At 45.1% G+C, this 18,345-nt stretch overlaps 1 protein-coding gene across 1 annotated transcript in view; it reads left to right on the top strand.

Moving 5' to 3' along the window:
- The window catches only part of LOC309615300 (uncharacterized protein), a 171,267-nt gene extending 158,391 nt beyond the window's left edge, over positions 1-12,876 (top strand). Inside the window, exons 6-8 of the mRNA XM_082364729.1 lie at positions 5,572-5,665; positions 8,633-8,749; positions 9,521-12,876. Of these exons, the coding sequence (XP_082220855.1) occupies positions 5,572-5,665; positions 8,633-8,749; positions 9,521-9,535 (226 nt within the window). The 3' untranslated portion in view covers positions 9,536-12,876. The remainder of the gene's footprint in view (positions 1-5,571; positions 5,666-8,632; positions 8,750-9,520) is intronic.
- The last annotated feature ends 5,469 nt before the right edge of the window (positions 12,877-18,345 follow it).

The raw sequence follows: 18,345 nt of genomic DNA, 5'->3' as shown, positions 1-18,345 counted from the left end.
TTCCTTGTGTGCCTAGTGTCCTAATAGCTCTCTCCTGGGTCTCAATTCTTGTACTCCTGCCAGACCTGTCCTCTGCCAAGTTCGCAAGTCTCCAGAACCGCTCTCTCCTCTCCTCCAAAAATCACGTCCCTTTTCAAAGGTAGCTAGGCTTGAAGTGGCCAGCTTCATCTAATTTAAAAAGTTGAAGGTCCAGGTGAACTTGACTGGCCAAAGCCTCCCAGGAGGTGATGCTGTGTCCTTCCCAACCGCCACAGGAGCAGATTAAGTCATAAGACTCTGAGTTGGCAGGTACAAGGAGATGGTTGGGGCAGGTAGGTGCTTCTGGGACCCCTCTGGTGTGTGCATTCTTTCCTGCCTTCATTCATTCACTCATGCAGTGAACATGTGGTGAGTCTCAAGTGTCTCCAGGTACTGTGCAGGCTGTACGGGATGGACAGATGACTCAGACAGTCCTGGAATTCAAGAAGCTCATACATGGAGGGCAGACAGACTCCTAAGCAGACACTTAGGAGACTCCTGAAGGAGAAGAGGCCTTCAGCAAGGCTTGAGTCTTGGGTAAATAAACAGATGAAGGGGCCAGGAGAGGGTCCAGTAGGTAAAGGGATTAGCATTACCACTGGCAGAGATCAGACACAGGGTGTGCATGCGAGAGCCCCGGGGGTTCCATCGCTGGTTTGTGAAGCTTGAGAAGATGCTTGAGGAGGAAGCGGAGAGCTAGGCAGAGGCCCGCTGATTTTATCTGAGACGTATGTAGGGAGCCCCTTAAAGCATTCACTGAGCAGGAAGTGGCTGATCAGAGATAACTAAATTTCTGGCTAAAATTTCTTGAGTGCTTACCCCATGCCTAGCACTGTATGAAGAGCTTTATGTTAATTGAGTCATTTAATGTAGATCTCCTTGGGTTGAGTGGAGGATGGACTTGGGAAGGAGAGAGCTGGCGGGGGAGGGGCAAGTTAGGGTGACTGACCGGGGAATAGTGCCAGGAACGCAGCCTGAAGGGGAGGGACAGCAGCCGGCTAGGCGGGCGGGGCTGGGTCCCCTCAGGGAGTGCTCCTTGGGGGGATGGTGGTTCCCAGCTGGGGTGAATGGTTTATCACTGGACCCTGAATCTGGAAATCTTGTATATACGCCCCAGGTGTTTTTTCGTTCTTTCCTAGTAGCAACCCTCCCCCACGCCCCCAACACACACGCATCTTCCTTCCCCAAGCAAATCTCTTTCAGGCAGGGAAGTCCTCGGCGACAGTGGCTTTCTTCATCTGTGCACTGACAGCCTGGGAGCGGGTAGCAGCGGCCGCGCGGCGGAAAGAAGGAGCAGCTGAGCATCCATCCGGTGGGGTCCGATGCCCTCGAAGGCGGTAGATTTCTGCTGTGCCCCCTTGTATACAGCTACACACCCCTTGGCGCCGTCTCCCCTCCCGCATAGGTGACCCCTCTCCGTTCAACCGCTTGGTGGCCGCGCGTCTCCGCTCGGGGCGTTGCCAGCGCCGCCGCCCAGCAGAGGGCAGTGTTGAGACACCAACGGAGCCGGCGCACCGGGGCCGCGCCGGGAAGCCGAGCCTCAGGACCCACGCTCGCTGCAGGCGCCAACCCGTCAAGCGATTCCCCGGGGAGCCCTTCCAGCCGTGTAACGGTGGCCCGAAAAGGAGCAGGTGACAGGAATGAAATAGTCAACAAATCTGTTCCGCAGAATGAAAATGAGTTGTCGTTTAGCACTTTATCATCTGGTGACACACTCTTCCCGCTTAAGGATGGTGCAGGAGCCGGTGAACGTCTGCCGCGTGCCCCCAGCCCCTCTCCCCAGCGCCAAGCACCCTCTCTGGGGGCGCCGCCAGCAGCGGACAAGGGGCAGCGGACCCGGGCCCCGGGGGGGCGGGAAGGCAGGCGGCTGCATTAAGGATGCCGAGGACGCAGGCACATTTCCAGAGGCTGTGATGTAGAAGGCAGCAAAGCATCACAGCCTGATGAAGGAAGAGGAGACGGCAGAAAGTGAGGGGAGACAGGCAGCCTTGCTCTTCCCATTGGCGACAGGTGTCTCCTCCCATACTGATTCCGTTGATCAGCAGGGAGAAATGTTTAGCCGTTTCTTTGTCCGTCGTCATCTCCATTGACTTGCCATTCCTCACCCCTGCTTGTGACTGTGCTGCAGCAGATCCCCGGGCACACCTTCGAGGCTGAAAGTGACCCTGACTCCTTCCCTATGCGGCCAGAAGGGTGAGACTCATTTTGTGTCCATTTTCTGCCTTTTACTAATTTCATTATTTCATTTATTTGAGCTCATCTGAGCTCCCGTTTTCTCAGATGTAAAATGGGGTAATAATAACAGTTGTTTCGTCGTGTGTGCACATGTACATAAAGTACAAGGAGGTGTCAAAAACACCTGCAGCATAGTAGGTCCTCCGAAATATCAGCCCTCCCCTTCCTCCTCTGCTTCCTCTTTTCTGTCTCCTTTTCTTCAAATAACCTCATCCAAAAGAGCATAGATAAACATGGAGACAAGTGGAACTTTATCACCTCAGTTGTATTTCAACTCACTTAAGAACAATCGCAGCATTCAGAAAATAGCATATATATAATACATATTTCTTATATTTTATTTCTGTATTCATCTATTTGTTGAATACTGGTGTATTAACCAGTATTTTGACTATATATATATATATATATATATCTCATCAACATGACTGTAGGGTCTTTATAAAGCCCCAAGTTAAAAGCATACTTTATATATTGTTTTGGGGACATACCTAATTAGGTAGGCGCAACCCATATTTGAGTTCCTTTCCTGGTGATGAGATTGATCATAAGGTCAGCAGCAACCCTTGCAAAAGGGTGACTGAAACAGGACTTCCTCCTTTTGAGAATGTCCCCTTCACAAGATGGAGAGTTTCTCAGTCAAGCTTAAAAGAGAAGGGGCGTTGTTTGTCCATGTGGAATCCCCGGGCCTGAGAGAGGAAGTGAATCACGTGTTCCCGATACAAACCCCAAGGCAGGCTTAGGGGAAAGAGCGAATCACCAGCGAGGGCTGGAAATAACCGGACCTCGGCTGGACCCCTCACTCAGTGAAAACAGAGCTGCCGATAGATTTCCCACTTGTTTTGGCGACAGTTCTATTTCTAGGAAGTTAAAAGAAGCAACAGTGGGTATTGCTGCTGTGGAATTATTTCAGATCAAAGAGGGAATACTTTGTAATTATAAAAACCTTGGGTGTGAAAGAGAACGTCATCTGAAGCTTAAAGAAATTTCTTAGCATAGTGCTTAGACCAGGCACATATGAATTTAGAAATTTAATTTTCAAAATATCCTAAAAAGATAGGTGTAAAATCTCATTTTTTCTTTTTTAAAGATTTTAAAAATTGCAGTAACATTGGCTTATAACATGATATAAGTTTCATGTGTACAACATTATATGTCTATTTCTGTATACCCACCAAAAATTTAGTTTCCATCCATCACCATACAGTTGACCCCCTTTATCCATTTCGCCCACCCCCCTGCCCCTTCCCCTCTGGTAACCACTACTCTGTTCTCTGTGTCTATGTGTTTGTTTTCATTTGGTTTGGTTTGTTCACTTTTTTTTTAATATTCCGCATATGAGTGACATTGTGCGGTATTTGTCTTTCACTTATTTCTTATATAGGTTTCCTTTCTATCACCTTCTGCTTTACTGTTGGGGAACTTCTCTATATCCTCAAATAAAAGGTATGAACAACAAAAACGATACACGAAAAGCAATAAATGGAGAAGTGTTCAATTCCTATTTTCTACCTACATTTTTTTTTAGGGATGAGAATCTTACTGGAAATGGGTGGACTGATGACCATAAAAGGAACCCAACATTAGATCAGTGATTGTAAGTGAGGCTGTTATGGGTTCTAAGTTTCTAAGTCTCTGGCCCCAAATGGATTGCGTCTTAGGACATGGAGAAAACACCTTCATTTTCAACTGCATCAATGCTGTCAGCAACCTCTGGGGGATCCTGGAACATGATCCAGGGATTAATGTTGGAATTTTCAAGGGGAAAATAAAGATATGTGTTCCATAAACTGGTGAGCCCATATATAGAATAGGCAAGATTCTAGAACACATATTTAGAACAGAGTTTCAAAAGGAGAGTTTCTGAGAATTCAAATTCAAGACTCAGCACCCGTTTAATGCCACAATGACCTTCTTTCTTTGTTCACTGGGTCTTGAATGAATGTGTAAGTGTATTTGGATTTCAGCAAGTGTCTTGCATATTTCTCTTTTCTGTGGACTGGCTCATTATATTTTAGTTGGGTTGATAACTGCTTGACTGTCCACAGTCCTTCCCTGTCCCCTCTTGGGAGATGTTTTTATCACGAGTTGGATCTGAATGTTGGTGTCATGCTTATCAAATCTGAGAGTGAAATGTAGGACAGTTAAAATCCTAATGACAATATCTGCACTAAAAAAAAAAAGAAAATATTAAGCAGGTAGCAAAATGGCTTTAACAGAAAAAGGGTGAGACCCAGGCCCTCCTCTTGACCACCCCTCCCCACCCAAAATGACAAAATTACAGGATACTAGTGACGACGCTCAGCAGCAGCACATGTGATAGACTTACTGTACTTAGTTGGCTGAGAGCTTAATGGGAGACCTAATGCATACAGGTTGTCAAAGCTGATTGCGACTCTGGCACCCCAATGTCTGGAAGCACAGAAGTCTAGTTAATGGTAGGATGGAGTCCAGAACAAGAGAGTGAGTGCATGGACCCACCCCTCCTGTATCCGTCAGACCAAATTTAAAGTGGACTCTCCAGTTTTGAACACTATATTTTAAGAGCAACACTGATGGACAGATTTATACGTTTGAAATGATAGAGGAATATCGATGTTTAACCAAGAGGAAAGAAGACAGCTGTGTCTGCGTGCCTACATATGCCTACACACGCGTGTGTGAGTGTCATGGTATCTGTCTTCAAATATGAGCAGAGGCTGAGGCAAGAGGGCTGGAAATATGCTGTGTGATTCCAGGAACATTCACGTTGCAGCTCATATGTCGCCTTAGCCCTTCATAAGCCCTCACAGAAAGCCCCTCCTCCCGGGCCTGCACTATCTCATCATCCTGTTTCATTTCCACTATAAGGCTTAGCACAAGTTGAAATTTTTGTTCATTTGTTTTCTTTTTTTTTTTTTTCTCTTTATCCATCAAACTATAATCCCCATGAGGCAAGGGCCCTTCTCTCTTCTTCAATGCTGTGCCTTGGTGCTCAAGCCAATTTACACAGCACAGAGTAGGTTCTTAATCAATAATAGCTGGAAGATAGAAAGGAAGGAAGAAAACATGAATGGATTCCAATGGGCAAAAATAGACGTAGCGCATAGAGTTAGGAAGAGACTAATTCTAACTTAATAAGACATGGGATGTTCCAACAATTGCTGGTGTCTGGTCTTGGAACCAGTGTTTTCTGGGGATGGTTCCCTGTGCCTTGATATATTCAAAGAAAACGTTGCAGGCCAGGACTAGAGTGAGAAATGGATTCAATGACCTCTACAAGTGGGTGAGATTAAGCTAAAAATATTTTTTATATTTAAAATTTCTCCTCCTCTTTAGGAATCCAGCGCTGTGTGGCCTTATCAGCTTAAACCACGTGGATTTAGACCTCCGGCTGCTAAGGCGCACTCAGGGCCACGGGAGAGGGGAAGAGGTGAGTTGGTGGCCACGTTCAGAATCTGTGACCGTCACGCTGCTGGAAATCCCACTTCCTGGGAGCGCTTTGAACTTTTTTGTTTCAGTTTTTTCAGTTGGGGAAGGTGAATAATAATACCTTCCTTACAGACATGTTATGACCTAATTAAATATTTCAAAAGTATTCCTGTGATGCCCAGATAAAAGGCATCTAGTAAAGGCCAAACAACCCTCTTGTTCTCTCTGCAGACACTTCCCTGTAACCGTCCTCACCACAGCACCTGGCGCGTGCGCGCCCGTGTGTGTGTGTGTGTGTGTGTGTGTGTGTGTGTGTGTGTGTGTGTCCGTCCTGGGAGCAGATAAATGTAAGGCCGGTAGTGCTTTGTCAGTGTGATGGGAACCCTTGAAAGACTTGACTTAGCTGCCATGTTCCAGTTTCACTCTTCTTCATTTCTGGTCCAGCAAGACAAAGCTCTGAGCCGCGCAGAGGGTCAAGGTCATGGCGCTTAGTACTTCCTGCATTCGACCAGGTGCTCGAGTGGCCCTGGGTAGCTCTGCTGTTCCTTTCCACACTTTTCTAAGCTTGATGTCCTGAGGCCGGATGCTGGGGAAACCTGCCTTGTCCCATTCTGTGACCCGAAGTTTCTATGGGTTACGTGGAAAGCCTGGTTTGGGTTCTACCCCTGCCCCCAAGGGAGGGTCGGGTGGGGAGCCCGCCTCTGACTCCCATTACAGACCCCAGTCGGGCCAGGCTTCCTCTAATGCTCCAGGGGTAAGGCCCTGGGTCGCTGGGCCCGGGATCCTTGGCTGCAGCGGGCATGTGCCCTCCAGAATGTCATGACGACCCTTTCTTGCCCTGAGGCTCCACCAGAAGCCCCAGCCACTGTGATCTGCCTGTCCCCTCAGTTGTACAAAGATGTGACTCTCACAGGGCCAGTTGGGGCAAATCCCTGGAGTTGGTGTGTAGGCACTGTGGGTGATGCATCCTCTTTTTATGGAGGTCGATACGCTGGGAGGATGAGATTCCGGGGACGCAGAGAGCCATCTTTCCCACCCATCAGACAAGCCATCTGCAGCAGGAGAGGGGGCTGATCCACAAAGGAAAGCAGAATGAGAAATGGAGCCGGAGAGAGCTGGGTGACATTACAGGGCCCTGGATAAGCCAGCACGTAAGTTCTCGGTGGTGGGAATCAATGCCCTTCCAGACCATGTTTGAGCAAATTAGATTTCTGTCTCTTGCAATAAAAAAATCCTGACTAGTACACTGGCTACCAGGGTTAGAGGAACACAAACTCTTGTACCCACGTGCATGTAACAGGAAGTCAATGTCGAGGTGAAGGGAAGTGAGAGCTGGGCTTCTGAGGTGTTAGTACAGCAGCTTGGGTGAATTAGGAAGGTAGGTTTTCAAGTCTGGTGCTGTTCAGAGGATGTTGGAATAAACCAGAAAATGGAAAGGGGCCAGAATGAGGAAACTAATATTTACTGAATGTTTACTGGCTTTGGACCCTGGGCTATGTTCTTTGCTACGTTATCTTGTTAATTCTCATGATAATCTTATGAAGTAGATGTTCTCCCCATTTTACTGATGAGAAAACTGAGGTTTAGTGGAGTTAAGTTACTCTTTCAAGCACCCACAGCTACAAAGAGGCAGAGCTTTTACTGAAGTCAAGATCAGTCTGATTTTGAAGTTGTTGCTCTTTCTAGAACCCCCGAGGTCTTCTTAAAGTGAGAGATTTCGGCCTCAAAGAGGGCTGTGGTTCCTGTGGAAAGATGGGAAAGTGTGAGGGGGTGGTGGGGAGCAGCAGGGCACGAGGGGGGCCTGTCATGTGACCTATCACAGGGCCGGGCACATATCAAGTGGTTCACAAATATTTCCTGGAAGGAGTAGCTTCCAGTTCTTGCGTTTTTCTCCCCCAGGAAGGGTGATCCACTTGGATGCAAGCCCCTTCCTTGCAGATTTTCAGATCTGAAATCCTTGAGGTCCTGGTTTATTAAAGTTGAAGGGATGCGACCAGGCGCTTGCAGAGGAGCCGGGGGAGTGTTCAGCTGCCCCTCCTTGTGCCTCATGGACCCGCGTGGGGTAGGGGCGAGATTTCACCCAATGTTCCCCCCCCGCCACTGTCTTTCCTTTTCTATTTCTTCTTCTTCTTGGCTGCTGCGAGGCTCAGATTCTCTGTAGGTATCTGAAAAAGGTGACTATTAGAGTGAAGAATAACTAGTGCTACCCACCCGAGTGTTTTCCTAGGGGTGGTGCAAATGAATTTTCAAAAATTGGTAAACACTGTTAGCAGAAGAGAGTCTGGAGACCCCTTCTCCCATGGGCCTTGGTTCTTGGTAAGGACGCAAAGAAGAATCTGAGGTCTTACCCGTTGCAAGAGAGTTTACTGAAGATAAGGAGAGAGCAGAGAGAACACCTCAAAAGAGAGGTGGGCCAGGCCAAGGAAGGCAATGGCCCCCAAGGACTGGGGTGTAGAGCTTTTTAGGCAAGGTTTTTGCGTAATCCAGGAGGTCGTTGATTGATAGTCTTAATTGACAGCTGCAGGTTATATAACAAGAGGCTCTGCTGCACATGTCCTTCCCATAATGCAGTCTGTTATAATTAGATATATGTATTCATAGAATATTTATGAACACTTAATGAGCTCAAAGGTTATCTAAGGACATGATAGCCTGAGGTGTGTGCATGTGCCAGAGTGAGGACAGTCCCTCCAGTCGGCCAGGGGGGGTTTTCGGTGCCCTGACCATTTTGGAGTACTGATGGGGGCGTGTTTGGGGCGGGGTTGGCAAAATAGCTTGGCGGGATTAGGCGGCTGTTGGACAGTCCGCCGAGGGGACCACCTCTCATTGCTCATGGCTAACTTGCTGCCTAACAACAAAACCAATGCAGTTCTCGGACAACCCTGTGGAGGCACTTGAAATGGGTAGATTTGCCTTTTAGAAATGCCATTTCAAACGCTCACTTATGGACTTTCGATGTCTAATCAAGGGGCTGCCATTAATATCTGAAATTGCAGTGTTTGCGGGAAAGCGGCTGCCTTTCAGAGGCCTGTTGGAAACGTTTGCATGCGGACGAAAGGAGCACTGTCGCAGACGATGGCTTCAGGTGGGGTTTGCTCCAGGCGCAGCGGGTGTGGAGACAACCGGAAGTGCTGTTGTGGTTTGTTTTCTGCGGCTGGCAAGGTAGCCATAAAAATAAAGTCCTCCAACAATGAGGATAAAGTAAACGGGAGAAGGGGTTTGTGCCTCCGGGGTGGGGGGGACAGGGACCATGACGGGCCCATGCTCAGGGCTGCGAGTCGCCCCTGGAGGAGGGCAGCGGCCTCGGGGTTCAGGGCGGAGGAGGGGGCTGCCCACGGGACCCCTGCCTCGTGTCTGCGTGCAGCTGTCCCTGCAACATCGTGGGTCCGGGCTTGTCCTGGGTTTCCGGGTGCCTCCAGGATACTGAGGGAAAGGATGAATGTCGGCCACCTGGCGGGCTCCTGAACCCGGTGTCCTGGGGGCATTTCCAGGTAAAATTGCACCAATACGGTTAGAAGGAGTTCAGATGTGCAAAAAAACAAAAACAAAACAAAAACAAAAACAAAAACCTAGGCCTTTCAAGATGCTTTACAAGCCATTTTAAGCTAGATCCCTAGGCTTTTAAGAGTGACTATCTGAGAAAAAAAAAAAAAGAGTGACTATCTGGGGAGCTGGAAAAAAAATATCTACAAATCAGAATTTTTTCCTTCTCCACAAAGAAAGCAAAAAAGGAAACCCCAAACAGCAATTCCAAGAGGCTCCGCACCATCCCTGCTTTTGTCATTATTCACAATAATAACATGGAACCTGAGATCTTTTTTTCCCCCCTGGTGTAACATGTTACTTTATTTTTTAGGTCAGCAGAAATTGATTTTTGTCTGTTCTGAATGAAGCTGAAATGAAGGAGGCTGTGTTCCAACAACACCATCAGATTCAACAGAGGAAACAGCTTTTCTTTGCCAAACATTCCAAACTCAAAAATCAGAGACGACCATGTCATCCTTCTGGCCTGAAAAATTGTAGCTGCCAAAGCGTATGAGGGCGCTGTATCACTTTGGGGGGGGGGGCGGGTAGTTTTAACACATAGCTTGATCTGGCAAAAAATAAAACAAATAATACACCCAGAGCAACACAGAGGAATCTAGCCTACATCGTGGTTAGGAACAGGCATTGAAGCTTGACAGCCCTCTGTTCAAACTCAGGATTAATTAGCTCTGTGCCCACAAGCAAGTGGCTGAATCCCCCTGCGTCTCTGCTTGGTCACCTAGAAGATCACAATGATGAAACCTCCCTTGTGCTGCGGTTGTGGTCATTGGAGGAGACGCTGCCTCTGAAGGGCCTAGCACAGCGCGTGGCACAGTCAGGGCCCAGCAAGTCCCCTCCTGCCCATCCCCAAGCGCTCAGTACACTTACAAGGCCCCTACACTATGACTTTGACAACCAGAGCTGGAAAGAAGACTTCCCACCAAAACTTCAAAGAGACCTACCTATCTGCCATGGATGTAAAAAAATTACTATTCTTAAAATGTCAGCTTCCCTATGATAAAAATCACTTTAGAATTTATGAGGAGGAAATAGGAAAGTGAAAATTGGTCAGGCTACTTACTCCTTAATTCTGATTTAGAGCAGCCGTAAAACTCTAAATATATCTGCTCAGTGCCCTAGCACTGAGGAGGTTTCCATGCAGTTTTCTAGAAATAATGAGAGTAAATGACTGTGTTTTGGATCAAGAAGCCCCACACGGCAGAGCTTCATGAAGAACCTGGGACCATTCCTCTTTCAGTGGGGATGGAAAACAACAAACTAGGACTCTATCCTTTGCAAATGCCAACGGCTCTTTTGATTTATTTTCCCTCCCTCTCTCTCTCATCATCAGAGAGCTTGAGAAGCTAACATGAGAATCAGGCCTCAGGTAGAAACGCCCCCTGGTTTGTGCCCATCACCTCCCCAGCTTGAACGCTCCTGGGCCTCATTCACTGTTGGTTTCTTCTGTTCGAGGACAGGGCAGCTCCTGCTCTGGAGGATTCACAGCAGACCTGGTAGAGTCCTTGTACAGATGAGAATCAATTTCTCTGTGCCCTTCCCTTCCTCCTGGTAGGAAGGGGCTCTTTTTTACATAAACATATTAAAGTAATGGTAAGTCCACATAGAAGCATTCAAATGATTTTTAGCCTGGGCACCAAAGCCATTTAATGGAGAAAAGAAAATCTATTCAACTGGCAGTGCTGGTATAACTGTGTATCTGTTTGGAAAAATAAAGAACCTTTTGTTCCGTCTCACACCGCACACAAAAACCAACTGAAGCTGGATCACAGATCTACGTGAGAAAGCAAAAATGATTAACCTACTAGAATAAAACACAGACGTATCTTTACAACCTTGAGGTGGGTATATATTTTCTAGAGAGGACATAAAAACCGCAGACCATAAAAGAATAAACATTAATAAATTAGACTATCAAAATTAAAAATTCCTGTGGGTTAAAAAACACCATCAAGAAAATTGATAGGCAATTCACAGACTGGGAAAAATAATTCACAACACATACATATGACAAATGACTTGTATCTAGTATATCAAGAACTCCTGCAACTCAATAGTAAAAGAGACAACCAAATAAAAACTGGACAAAAGACTTAAGTATTTCACAAAAGATGATAATGAAATGGCAGTAAGCACATGAAAAAGCACACACGATCCTTCAGGAATGCAAATGAAAATCACGAGATACTGCTGGACACCCACTGTAGTGGATAAAATGAGAGATAACATGCCGCAATCAGAACTTTCATATATTGCTAGCAGGAGCATAAAGTGGTCCATCCTGTTTGACAGTGTTTTAAAAAGTTAAACTTAACAACTACCCTATGACCTAAGTATTTATCCAAGAGAGATGAAAACAACATGTGCAAGCATGTTGATGGCAGTTTTCTGTATAATAGCCCCAAACTAGAAGTATCCTGCATGCCCATCAATAGAGTGGATAAGCAAACAGTGATACATCTATACAGTGAAATATTACCCATCAAAGCAAAAGGAACAAACTCATGATGTACGCAGCAAGATAGATGCACCTCAAAAACATTTTCCTAGTGAAAGAAGCCAGACCTCCTCACCAGCCGAAACCTAAATGTATGATTCTACTTATATAAAATTCTAAGTAAAGCAAACTATGTTATGGTGATGGAAATCTGATCAGTGATTACTTCCAGGGAGCGAGAATTGAGTGGGGAAGGGCAGACAGACTTTTTGGGGCAACATCAACGTTCTGTGCTTGGATGCACGTTCGTTAAGACTGAGTGGACAAAAAAAAAAAAAAAAGACTGAGTGGACAGTACACTTAAGATCTGGGCATTTCACTGTGCATGAATTAAATCTCAATTTAAAAAGGAAAGTTATCGGGGGAAGGTGGTCCAAAGGTACAAACGTTCAGTTAGAAGATAAATCAGTACCAAGGATATAAAGTACCACATGATGACTATAGTTAACTCTGCAGGGTGATATATAGGAAAGTTACTAAAAGACTATATCCTAAGAGTTCTCATTACAAAGAAAAAAATATTCTTTTTCTTATTTTGGTTTTTCTTTTCATTGTATCTATATGAGATGATGGAGGCACACTAAATTTATTGTGGTAAACATTTCACAATATATGTAAATCAAACCGTTAGGCTGAATGCCTTAAACCTACCCAGTGATGTACGTCAACTATAGCTCCATAAAACTGGGAAAAAAGTTAAAGCCACAGCCAATTGATCATGGGTTGCAGAAGAGAGCTTTGTTTGTCTGGCAAGCGCTTCCTGCAGAAGACAGAGCAGTGCATAATGAGGGGCTGGATGGCCTGGGCTATGAGGACAGAGCTCCCCTCACAGGTCTAACCTAAAGGGGCGGCAGCAAAAGGAGTCTAGGTTAGAGGGTGGGCGAGGGTAGGAAACAAAGGGGATCAAGAGAAAGACCTCATTGGCCTCTCTGCGATGGCTTCTGAAAGACTGGAAGATGAGGGTAGGAATCATAAAGAAATACGCTGCAATAGCATCTGGACCTGATTGGCTACTAGTAAAATTGCTTCCTTTGTGCTCTCAGCCTGTGCTTACAAATGACTTCACTGGGCCGAGTCACGGGCCTAGGAGATGCTCAGTAAATACTTCTCAAATGCGTGTTCTTCTGGAGGGGCCTTCTTCCCCCCCTGAACCGACCTTACGTACCTTAGTACCTTAAACGCTTCTTCCTGGCTCAGCTGCTCGCGCCGGGGCAGGCAGGAGAAAGGCTGGGATGCAAATACAGGCCCAAGGAGACAAGGCTGGGCGAGCTCGCTGCAGTGGCTCATGCCTGAGTCTCCTCGGGCTGCCATGACAACCCGCCATGGACACAGCACTCAGACAGCAGACATTCCTGTCTCACAGCTCTGGAGGCTAGAAGTCCAAGATCAAGGTACAGGCTGAATTGGTTTCTGGTAAGGTCTCTGTTTCTGGCTTGTAGACAGAGAGAGAGAGAGAAAGAGAGAGAGAGAGAGTGCTCAAGCAAGCGACTTCTGGTGTCTCTTCCTTTTCTTATGAGGACACTAATCTTATTAGATCAGAGCCTTACTCTTATGCCCTCACTTAACCTTCATTACTTGCAAAGGCTCTATCTTCAAATACAGTCACATTAAGGGGATGAGGCTTCAAAGTATGAATTTTGGAGGGACACAATATTCAGTTCAAAACAAGGCCAGAGGAGTGACCTTTGCAAAGACTCCCGGGTATGGGGGAGATTTGCTCCTTCTCTGCTGGTGAATGGCTTTTAGACAATAGCCTCTTGTCTCCATTAACCGAATGGGATTTGAATCAGAGAAAAGCACGTTTATTTCCTCAGCCTCCTGAGCTATCCAGTCTTTCCACCGGGACAGCCCCTCTCCAGGCACCCAGTCATTTATCAGAAATGAAAAAGCCTGCTGAGAATGCGAAACGCTGTAAGACAAGGCATGGATCTGAGTCCATCAGAGAAAGTCAAGGCTTCGTGCATTCAATTGATTGCCAGGAGGAGAAAGAATGGCTGGTGTGACAGTCCTCTGGGGCTTTGTCACATGAGCAACAGAAAGAAAAGTGGGCTGTGTCCTGAACAGAGCCCAGAGGGGCAGGAGCAAGCGGACATTGAACCATTGTCTACACTCAGGAAAGGAATTCAGAGTGATTGGGAGCAGCTTGATTTTCCTGAACATTCTCCAAGAATTCTTGGGAGGCCCTCAGAATTATTTATAGCTCCTTTCTGCCTAGGCTTAGGTTTCTTGCTGACACCATAAGTGACTGACACTTCCCCAGGCTGGACTTTTTATCTCACTGTTCACTGTCAGTGGAGCTGAGGCTGGCGTGTTTCCATTTCTTCTCTGGCCTGACTGGTTCTGGAAGAAACTGAAAGTCTCCTGCAGAAGCAGAGCACAGATTGGGCTTCAGAGGAGGCTGGGAAGGCCCTACTTGAACGACTCTTGGATTCAGAGTCGCTCAACCTTGAATTTTAAGAAATGCATATTGATGACAAGAATTAATTGCAGTGTCTCTAAAATCAGTATCAGTAGTATGTCAATAAGCCATTAAAAATATCTAAAATCAGTATCTGCTGACATTGTGAGGAATGTTTGCTTTTTCAGCCTTTGTTTTACGCATCATGTTTCCTTACTACGAAAGAGAATCTATATTTAGTAAACAAAGCAAAACAATTACCCCCCCCCTCTGCCCCACCCCAAACAAAACTAGTTCTACCAGACCCTTCCTAGTGCCAGCCAACTGGGCAGCCCAGGAGAGTATCCTTCACGATTCTGGTAACTTAAAATAGAAAAAGGGAGGAAGATTTACTTATGCCTTTACCCTCAGGGGTTCTGGTTGTCCCACCCACGCTTTCCCAAAGATTGTGCTTCTAAATTATCTCCTGATCTCTCTCACCAGCTTCCTTTTCCCTCAGATGAATTAATAACCAGGCATACATGACAAAAATAACCTTTTTAATAGGCATTTGCTTTTCAGGAGGGTTTGTTGAGCTCAGTTGAATATTCAAAGGATGAAACTGATAAAACCTCCCTCCTTGACCAAACTAGTCAGTCTCCTCTGAGCTCTTGGCCCAGTTCTTGCCAGGCTGGCACAGCCCAGTCTTAGCAAGGATCCTGCTAAGTCAGCTTAGAATCTCCCCATCCTTGATATTTGATCCAGTTTCTCATCTGCCACCCTTGATATTGGATTCCCCCCCGACCTGCCTTCAGCAGGAATCCTGTTAAGTCAAGTTAATAAGACTTCTCCTATCCTTGACGTTGCCTCTTAGTAATTTTTCATCCATCCTCCCTGCTACCTTAGCTAGAAATCCCCACTTGTCTGTGTTGTATTCAGAGTTGGATCTGATCTCTTTTCCCGGGTGTGATGGTCTTGACATCTGTTACAATAGTCTTGAATAAAGTCTTCTTTACTGTTTTAACAAGTGTCAGAGTAACTTTTTCTTTGATAGAATGAGAGCGCCGTGAGGGTAAGAACTTTGTCTTTCTGTTCTGCTGGTGTATCCCCAGCACTGAAAGTGTCAGGAACCCAGAAGTCTCTCAGTGAATGTTTGTTCATAAACAGATGCTGACACAAATAATCTCATTTGCTCCTTTCCTCAACACTGAGGCAGGTTCTTGCCCCCATTTTATAGAAGAAGAAAATGAGGTGGACATGGCTTAGGGGATTTACTTCTTATCTCCCAGCTAGTAAGAAACATTCCATGGAGGGATTGTTCTTTGCTCTGTCCTACGTTGCAAATATCTCCTAATGTAAAGGATTAAGAACTAGCTTCGATGGAGGTAAACAATACATAAATCTTCAGACAATAGCAAGAGCTATGTTGACTGAGAATTACCTACATGTAGGCCTCTAAGTATATATTAACTTTAATCTTCTCAGCAACCTAATGATACGGGAGCTATTATTATTGTTGTTGTTGTTGTTTTAATAGCTTTATTGGGGTATAATTTAACATACAATGAACTGCACACATGTATGTGTACAATTTATAAATTTGGACATATGTATATACCTGTGAAATCACTCCCACAATCAACGTAATGAGCATATCATTCCCCCCAAAGGAGCTCTTATTATTCACACCATCTTACAGATAAGACAGTTGATTTCATCTGCACGATGTTACACAGCTGCTGTGTGAGGAGCCAGGACTTGAAGCCATGTCTGCAAGATTTCAGATCTGTGCCTCTTCCCACAATATCAGCAACGTGTCTCTCTCCCCCTCTCTCTAGCCCCCTGTTCCTCTCTCTGTATTTCTGTCTCTCTCTCTCTTTCTCTCTCAGGTAATGCTGATCACCCACTATTTGTTAATAGCTCTATATTTAGATGCTCAACACTGACATCCTAAACCAAAAGCAGTGATAAGCAACAATGACAATTACAGCTAACACGGATGACAAGTCACTCCAACAAGCTCTTTAAATATGTTGCCATATTTAAAGCAATGTGGGTCTTAAGCTCTTGGCATAGCAATCAGGCAGACTCAGCTTTGAACCTCAGCCCCCTCATTTAATGAGCAGCCCTGGATGATCTTAGGAAACTTGTTGAGTCCCTGCCTCTTCATTGGCAAAAGGAGAGTCACAATGATCATCTCAAAGCCGGTGTGAAAACCACACGGCAGAATTACATAGCACAATGCTTGATAACAGCAAGTCTCCAAAAGTCACTGTGATCGTGAAAAGCATCACAGCAATTTTGTAAAAGGGTACAGCTCCCAAAATTTTAAGCAATAATTTTCCTCTTTCAAGACTACAGTTGTTTTTACACGGGTAAATAGATTACATACAAGAGCACATCTCAGTTTTCCAAAATTCAGCAAATATTGATACTTTGTGGAACACCAGAAATACAGTATTGTTGGAAAGGGGTAGAGAAAATTGGAAATGGTCAACATCTGCTTAATTTCCCTCTTAATAAGTTTATTTTTAGTAAAAGCCTCTTGAGAAAAAGATATGACTCTCTCAGACAGTAGTTTAAACAAAGCAAAAGGATGTCTCCATCTAGCCGCCCAGGTGTCGGGCCAAGGGGGAGTTTCACAGCCTCCTATTGGCCCCCATTTCATTGGTTTTAAATGCCATAGCTCCATTTCCGCATATAAGCACAGTCATCATGGAACAGATCAGCAAGAAATTTGAAAAATACTTTCCAGGTCTTGTGGTCAATACAAAAATCAAGTTAATAAATTATTATTGAAATAAATAGCGAATTTAAATGTCGAGGAGATCAGCAAGTCAAGACAGGAGAGAAATTAATCAGTATAAAGAGTATGGTGGAGGAGGGCCAATTTAAATGGATTTTTTTAATATTAGCAAGTGGGAAATAATCTCCACCAGGGCTATTCACCTCTTTTTTGATGTATCTGAAATCTCATCTTGGAAATCTCGGTCTTCTAGATGCACTCCAGGCAGTGGCCAGGATGCAGGTTGCCTGGTTTGGAAAATTGGTCCTTTGCCTTCTCTTCAGTGAGAGGTGGGACAGTTCACACAAGTACTCTCAGTTCACCAGCCCTCCCCCTCTCCACTCCTCACGTGGCTTCGCTGACGCTCTAGCCCAGGGCAACATGAGACTGAAATAAGTCAGCAGGCATTTGTTTATTCTTTTTAAACACAAGCATGCTAGGGGAGCAGGTAATGCACAAAGGAATAAAGCCACAGTCTTATCCCACAAGAGCTATAACTTTACCTCTAGCTGGGACAACTAAGTATATCCACCCTAAAAAATAAACAATAGGGTATGGCCAAAAATAACACCTTGTGAATGGAATGGATGCAAAATCCTTTTGTAAGAAAAAAAATTACTCCGAAACTAGAGCCAGGTTACGGTGGGGATGAAAGTCAAGCAAAGCTTTATGCAAGAAGAGGTAGACCTCAAGCTGGATCAAGGGTTGGATTTCATCAGGAAAAATATGATCGAAATACTCAGAGGATGAAAAGCCCCTTCACATTCAAAGTCTTGCTGACCTTTGGTTTCCTCTGTCCAGTCCGCCAGCATCACAACTCCTCCCAACCCACAGCTGTCTTGGAATAGGATTAATAGATTTCATCCATCACTCTAACATATCAATTTGTTCTTAGATTTCATCAGGTCACTGTGTCTTTTGTCTATATTGGCTGTTATCTTGCTGGTTTCAGAAAGGGCACATGAAGAGGTGGGTTGTTAAGAACGATTCTGGTTTTTGGCTCATGCAGTTGGAGGGCTGGTGTTGTTGCTATTCAGTGAAGTAGGGAACGTTGGAAGAAGACCTTATCTAGGGGGAAGATCTTTAGTTCGGTGCTGAGTAAATTGAATGTGAAGTGGCTTAGAGACAACTGGTGGAGTTAACTATCTTCGAGGGTTTTATTACAGAAGATGGCTATTATCTCTTTTTCACTTTTCTCTCTATTTACAAAAAGCAGCACATTTTTACAAAATATATAATGAGCATGTATTACTTTAAAAGTAGAAAAGGTCATAAAATAATAAAATATGAAAAATTCAAGTTTTAAAAATTAATAATACTCATTGTGAGATTATATTTTATCTTGATCCAATTAGCTTATAAAAATGTAAACAGCCAAGCACCACATTTTGAGGCTTCATTACATAGGATATCTGCAACTCCTGCAACAAAAATCTGGAAAATGTGTAATGGTACTGAAGGGGAGCAGAATACGTGACC

This window comes from Balaenoptera borealis, assembly GCF_965194805.1.
Source record: "Balaenoptera borealis genome assembly, chromosome: 17".
In the NCBI taxonomy this organism is placed as follows: Eukaryota; Metazoa; Chordata; class Mammalia; order Artiodactyla; family Balaenopteridae; genus Balaenoptera; species Balaenoptera borealis.
This window is presented reverse-complemented; position numbering and strand designations above follow the sequence as displayed.